We start from the raw sequence: 7,131 nt of genomic DNA on the forward strand, positions 1-7,131 counted from the left end.
GAATGACTTGAGTGAATCAGTGTCTCTTCTTTTGAATCCCAGGGTTTTGGGGTGGCAGCAAAGTCCACACAAGACTGCAGGAAAGTAGACCCCATGGCGATTGTGGTATTTCATCAAGCAGACATTGGGGAATATGTGCGACATGAAGAGACATTGACTTAAAGCAAAATCGTCACAAGGACTTGTGGCTGTGTGGAAGGGCCTAGTTTGGTTTCCTGTGTCTCTGTAGGCGCCACCGTCATGTTGAATTTTTGTCAACACTGTGACCTCTTCAGGGACTTCTTAGTTTAATATTCTATCACGGACAAATGCAGGCTGGATTCTTACTATGCAGAAATGACTCAAAAATGGGGTTTTGGATCTTTGTGATTGTGACTCAATAGATTACTGTGTTTTATATTTGAATCAGAGGGCTTCATGTCTGAGTAACAGGTTCTAAATTGTTGGAACTGAGGACAAGAATAGCTTGTTATTGTTATCTGTGATAACACTTTTCCAAACACGTGATAAGAACATAATGAATTTTTTAACTATTTATTAATATTATGAAAAATAGATATTGCCATATCAAAATAGTAGGTCATGTTTGGGATTTTACAAATGAAATATAGATAAAATAGTAAGGGCAGTTTATTCTGTGGCTTTTCTATATGATAGGTACTGTGTGGTATGGAAGAAAAAACTCTGATTCAAACACCGTTTCTCACATTTACCAGCTATATGGTCTTTGATGAGTCATTAAACTTCAATAAGCTTCATTTTCTCCTTCTTTCAAAATACCTTACCCATCTTCCTAAGAATAGTTTTTAGAATTTAGAATCATGATTGTAAAGCACCTAACACAATGCTTGGCAAATGATGGTGTTGAATACATGCTAAGACTTGTTTTTGTAACACTTATACTGAGTATTTCTGTTACTAAGAATAGGATATTATGAATATAATTTGATTATATTACCTTGGCTTTAACAAGCGGTTTTCTTGATCTTTTTCTTGAATGGTATGATCCCCTGCTGAATGTTATTTTTATCACCTTGATTTCTATTATAAATCTTGAGGTTTTTTAATTCAATTTTTTTTTCTTGAAGTATAGTTGATGTACAATATTGTGTTAGTTTTAGGTGTACAGCAGAGTGATTCATTTATATGTATATTCTTATAAATCTTTAATTACCTCACTGGATTGGACAAAAAGCACTAATCAGAGACCCTGCAATAATAATTCAGCTCTTCCGTCCTCCCCCATGCCTTCCAAAATTACTTTTAGAATTATTATTTTTTAGCAAAAAAGCATATCATAGAAAAAATTTAACTCCCTGTATTGTAGTTTCTTTTGGAGAAGGCAATGGCACCCCACTCCAGTACTCTTGCTTGGAAAATCCCATGGACGGAGGAGCCTGTTAGGCTGCAGTCCATGGGGTCGCTAAGAGTCGGACGACTGAGCGACTTCACTTTCACTTTTCACTTTCATGCATTGCAGAAGGAAATGGCAGCCCACTCCAGTGTTTTTGCCTGGAGAATCCCAGGGACGGGGGAGCCTGGTGGGCTGCCGTCTATGGGGTCGCACAGAGTCGGACACGACTGAAGCGACTTAGCATAGCATTGTAGTTTCCTTAGTGCATATACTGCTTATTTTAAATTCCGAAGATGACATCTCTAAAAAGAAAGCATTTTTCAGTTATAGCAAAGCAGTCTACAACTCCTGTTTTAGTATGCAACATATAAACCCCAGTTTATATATTTTTGTCCCATTTGTTTCAACTCTTCTCCCTTCCAAGGTTCTCTGTTAATTTCTAAATAGATATAGTGAAGGTTAAAAGGTTGCAATATGATGGGCCATATTTTGATGATAGTATTTAGTGCATACTTTAGAAATAATCAGTGTCAGAACTTAACACATTTTATTATTTTATTGCTGTTTTGCTTGTGTAGATAAGAACCATAGAGTACAACTTTCTAAAATTGATTTTTTTCCCAACTTTACAAAGGTTTGACAAAGCTTGTGCCCAGAAGGAAAGAGCTAGGGCACTGTAGTCATTTGAGCTTAGCATCTTGGCTTCTGTGTTTCTGTAGTCATTGGGATATTGAAGAGACGCTTCAAGAAATACAGCTGCAGGATCCCAGAAAGAACAATGACAAGGCTCTGGGCTGTTGACCACCAATTCACATAGTTATAGTTTGATTGGAGAAGGAAAAAGTCAGCTGTTTTTCTCATGCGAGCGAAGTTGTAGTGTCGCCACATGTGAAAGATATTGTAATGCACCTTTCGTGTGCTCTCCTGTGGGACAGAAAGTGAAATACAGAAAGGGTTCCTTTCTACTTCCCATCTAGCCTCACCTGGGTACCCACCAGCACTAACCTCCTATATTCACGTGATTTTTTGATATGTAAAAGTTGGCTATTGAGGGTGCAGAACAAAAAAAAAAAGGGCTATTGGAGTTGTTGGTAAATGGCTAGTTTTGTTGTATATGAAAAAATTACTTGGACTTCAGTTTTTAAAAAATAATTTTTACAATGAAAAACTTCAGTGCTGAAACCAGAAAGCTCTTCCAGAGTGTGTCTAGATGTAGACATATACTCAGCACATCAGTGATGTTCTGGGCAGTGTCTTCTGTTCTTTGTATATGGTAGAAGATAAGAGCCTGCAAATTTTTTACTGAAGGGCCAGACAGTAAATATTCTAGGCTTTGAAAGCCATACAGTCTCTGTTGTGGTTACTAAACTCTGCCACTGTGGCACAAAAACAGCCACGGACATGTGCCCAGTTAGCTGTCCCCCAGTATCTTCAGGGAGGTTGGTCCCAGGACCTGCAGAGGATGCTCTGGTCCCATTGTCAGCCCTCCATATCTTCAGATTCTCCACTTGCAGATACAGAGGGGGACCAACTGTAATTGTCAAATGAGCATTGTTTTGTCCCAGTAAAACCTCACTTACAAAAACTGGGCTTTTGTGCATCAGGGAGACTATCAAGAAAGTGGAGAGAGATCCCAAACAGTGGGATAAAATACTGTATTGGCTGAAAAGTTTTTCTGGAAGATAGGCTAGAAAATCCTGAACAAGCTTTTTTGGCCAATTCAATATTTGCAAACCATATATCTGATAAAGGACTGTTATCTAGACTATATAAAGGACTCTTAGAAGTCCACCATTTAAAAACACTAGATTTTAAGATGGGCAAAGGATTTGAATAGATATTTCTCTGAAGTAGATATAGAAAAGGCCAAAAAACACATGGAAAAATGTTCAGTGTCATTAGTCATTGGAGACACCACTCAAAAACCACAAGATACCACTTACACCCACTAGGATTGCTATAACAAAGACAATAACACATTGGCAAGGATATAGAGAAATTGCAGCTCTCAACAGACACTGCTGGTGGGATGTAAAATGTGTTACCCACAGTGGAAAAGAGCAGTTCCTCATTGAAGTTAAAAAGTTATCATACTAGCAGAGTATACCACTTTTATGTGTACAGAAATAGAAGTATGTTCATACAAAAATCTATATGCTGGTGCTCACAGCATCATTATTTATAATAGCCAAGAAGTGGAAATAACCCAAATGCCTACCAGCTGATAAGAAACAAAATACAGTGCCTATATACAATAGAATATTATTCATCCAGAAAAAGGAATGAAGTACTAACACATGGTACAATGTGGCTGAACCTTGAAAACATGCTCAATGAAAGAAGCCAAACACAAAAGGCCACATTGTATGAGTCCCCTCATGTGAAATGTACAGAAGAGGCAAATCTGTAGAAACAGAAAATAGATTAGTGAGGGATTACCCAGGACTAGGGGGGCATGGAGAACAGAGAGTGAATAACAGGCATGCAGTTTATTTTTGGAGTGATGAAACTTCTGGAATTAGATGCTGGTAATGGTTGCAGGACCTTGTAAACCACTAAACTGTACACTAAAAGTGGTGTATTGTATCTAAATTAAAAGGCTGTGAGCCATTATTTGCTGATGCCTGGTAGAGGCATCAAGTGAGGAATTTCAAGAGCTCCAAGTCACAAAATTAAAGGCTTCAAATCTTTTTGCCTGTTTGGTTTCTACCCAAATGAGCTTTCACTAGTATGATATTATTCCCACTAATTCTAATCTTTCCTCCAAATTTAAACTTAGTTTCCATGGATGTTTCTCTCCCATGGAACAATTACCTCAATTGCATCCAGAGTATCGTTCAGTTGTTTTCTTTCCTTCTCTTTGTGGTCCATCTCAGGCCCCTCGTAGAAGACTCCAAAGTTGAGGTATACTTGCACGGAAGCAAAGCGATTTTGCTGGTTTGCTAGACAAAGCCGATAAAAACCTGTACGAATTCCAAGATCATTACCAAGTTCTTGATCTCCTACCCTCCGGCCCTCTAAATTTCCCTGGAGATAACTGTTCTCCAAAATTAAATGTGCTACTATAGACAAAACTGCAAAGATTCAGTTTTTGATGTGGAAGATCCTGCCTGAAATGTATTTTACTAAATACTATAATGTTTTGCCAAATTTTAGTAACTTGAGCTCTGTATTGGATAGAAAACATTTTCGTCTTTTTCAACCTGTAATTCTCACATCTTCTAAGCTATTTCTAACCACAAGCATATTAAGAGCATATTGTTTGCCTGCTTGTACACCATTAGAGCTGGGATATCATCTTGATCTTGAAAGTAGGAAAAAGATGGATGCTGTATGAATGAAAGAAGCTATCCGGGAGTGACTTCCTGCAAGGTGGTTTGTATGGGGGCTGCTGGTTTGGGGTATGTACTGATGCTTATTCTCAACTGGGGTCGCCTCCTGCTCGTGACGGTGGGGGCGCAGTGGGGAGGAGCAGGGTTCGAAAGATGTGGCAGGGTATTTGATTGTCTTAAGTGACTGGAAGGCACTACTGGCATATCGGGGCCAAGATGTTAAATAATAATGCTGATACCCTGTGCTGTGAACTGAAGGATTGTCTTATGTACCTGTTGAGAAATACTGTCTTTTTTTGTGCACCTGGCTGGTACAGAGAACAGTTCATACTGAGTAGTGCTGTCCGGAGTGAGGACGGGCTCGATCTGACTGTGGGAATTTTATGGCAACTGGAGAAGTGCTTTGTTGTAGAATGTGGATATTTGTCATGGCCATGCATTTTCCTTATATTCTGAGTCTGCTTTTTGGTAACTGGCTCAAGTTGTTCTGATGACTGGGGTACTATCCCATAATAAATTTATTAATTGTAATTCTGTATCATAAATGGATCTGCCTGTTTTGATCACTTTCCCATAATCTGGTTCACTGGAGATGATGAAATAAAATCGAGCTTCTGGAGCCCAATCAAGGACATCTGATTAATGTCCTTGGCCATTGGCAGTCTACAGGAAATCTGGTTTGTGGTTTTCAAGGTTAATTTTTTTCCCCTACTGTTTCACCATCCATATGTGGAAAAGTCAGGGCTTTTGCATCTCAGTACTTATTAATTTCAATATTTCCTCATTATTTTCCCAATTTCAAAGAAATACAATAGCTGTGAGAATGAAAACAGACCTGTCTCGTGGGTAGAGAAGTTAATCTGTCCCCGAACATTCTTAGAGGTCTCTATAAGGAAACCCTGTGGGGTATGTGCAGTGGCAGCAACATGCCGGTCATGTGACATTCCTAGTGTCCGCTGAACCTGCCGAGACACATTAAAGAGGGAGGAAAGCCCGTGCTACATCATCAGGAAGCTAACTGAATGGTAAGATTGACATCCAGTGACCATCAGTATGGTGGTTCTCAGTCAGGGATGGTACTGCCCAACCCCCACCTTGAATTTGGGTCGAGGTATCGCATTGATGTTGCGTGCGAGTAGGGGAGGGCAGGGAGGCAGCAATGCTGAACATCCTGCCAGTTGGAAACAGTAAGCAAGACAAAGAATTGTCCAAAATGCCAATAGCACCTGGTGAGAAAACATGTCTCAGACCTTGAATCTGGCCATGTAGTTCTTGGCTGAACTCAACTTGGTTTTGACGTCCCCAGTGGTATACCAGACTTGGGCTTTTTTGATACTTGACAGCAAGTAAGGCATTCAATATGTACTTGTCTCCAAGCTGGATAAGCCCAGGCTGTGAGCTGTGTGGTAGCTACTATTCTATTATTAATTCAGAGATAAGGAAAATCTCTGATGAGTTAGTATAAAATGAATTTTAAGTTACATTGGCATAAGACTAATATAGTTTTTTAACATGTAAATAAAATTTAGAAAGTTAATAGGTTTCCAAGGTAAAGAACAAAGGAAATGAACAACTAAGTTACTGGTGAGCAGACCATCCTTGGGCACAGCATGGATTAAAGTACTTGGCTTAAAGTATTTAAGCAACAGGACTGATTACATAGAGAAACCTTGAGTCGGTGATTCTTCAATTTGCGGGAATTACCCCTAAAGGCAAGAGAGTAATATTGTTTCCCCAACTTCATAAACTGAAGCGTCTTTGAAATCTCTGGGTCTGTCTCCAAAGTCCGTGTGATTTTTTTCGTTCAGCTTGGTACCATATCCATATTATTTTAATATTTAAAAAATGGACTCTTTCTTTCCCCTCTCATCTCCAAATTCAAGTAAATGTGATGATTCTCTCTCCAGGAAGAGGCACCCAGTTTGTCCCATGACTTCGAGCACACTGCCATAGCCCCAAATTTGAGAAACCAAGCCATATGTTTTAGTGATTATTCATCTATCAAGTTTCCATTTAACTGCAGACCTATTTCACTAACAGGTGGGGAGTCATAGCATAATAAAGACAACTAGAACCTTGTGTTTATTTAAAACCTGACCCCCTTTATAAAAGGAAATGAACAAACAAGCAAAACAAGTCCCCAGTATGACCATGTACCCACCTCATAACTGAAATAGAAGTAGCCAGTCTGGTGGGCAAATTGCCAGAAGCATTCTGTGCCTCCTGGAGGGATCACAATGGCAAAGTCGTGTCGATCTGCTCCACGGAAGAGGGACTGGTCCCCAGTGCCACTAAGGGGTTCTGTCTTCTGGCTCCTAGCAGAGCTCACTAGGTTCAGAACCACCAGTCCAGCCGCAAAAAGCATAGGGAACATGCTGCTCCCTGGAGACTCCTGTGTGTGCAGCCCAGTGGAATCAAGCAGTTTAGTATATGTACTGTCGAACC

At 39.6% G+C, this 7,131-nt stretch overlaps 2 protein-coding genes across 3 annotated transcripts in view; one reads left to right on the forward strand and one right to left on the reverse strand.

Annotated features, from left to right (window-relative positions):
* Positions 1–7,131, forward strand: part of NIP7 (nucleolar pre-rRNA processing protein NIP7) — a 30,231-nt gene that overhangs the window by 1,640 nt on the left and 21,460 nt on the right. The window contains exon 5 of one of the 2 annotated variants that reach the window (XM_055552923.1): positions 43–5,231. The exons of the other annotated variant lie outside the window; for it this stretch is intronic. Coding sequence (XP_055408898.1) covers positions 43–162 — 120 coding nt within the window. The 3' untranslated portion in view covers positions 163–5,231. Of the gene's footprint in view, positions 1–42; positions 5,232–7,131 lie in introns of those variants that run through there. 2 annotated transcript variants of the gene reach the window in all.
* TMED6 (transmembrane p24 trafficking protein 6) lies at positions 2,045–7,075 on the reverse strand. The gene is made up of 4 exons (XM_055552925.1): positions 6,848–7,075; positions 5,522–5,648; positions 4,169–4,317; positions 2,045–2,278 (listed from the first exon to the last, which is right to left on the reverse strand). Exons 1-4 carry the CDS (start codon positions 7,058–7,060, stop codon positions 2,045–2,047), a joined length of 723 nt encoding a protein of 240 aa, XP_055408900.1. The 5' UTR covers positions 7,061–7,075.

This window comes from Bubalus kerabau, chromosome 17 (genome assembly GCF_029407905.1).
Source record: "Bubalus kerabau isolate K-KA32 ecotype Philippines breed swamp buffalo chromosome 17, PCC_UOA_SB_1v2, whole genome shotgun sequence".
Classification (NCBI taxonomy): Eukaryota; Metazoa; Chordata; class Mammalia; order Artiodactyla; family Bovidae; genus Bubalus; species Bubalus kerabau.

Bases quoted from the DNA above. Each gene is read 5' to 3' on its own strand.
- TMED6 (XM_055552925.1), bottom strand. From the start codon at position 7,060: ATGTTCCCTATGCTTTTTGCGGCTGGACTGGTGGTTCTGAACCTAGTG. The intron at 5,649-6,847 runs GTGGGTACATGG...GTGTCTCGGCAG, and splicing joins ACTTCTATTTCAGTTATGAG to GTTCAGCGGACACTAGGAAT. The intron at 2,279-4,168 runs GTAATTGTTCCA...TCTGTCCCACAG, and splicing joins ATACTCTGGATGCAATTGAG to GAGAGCACACGAAAGGTGCA.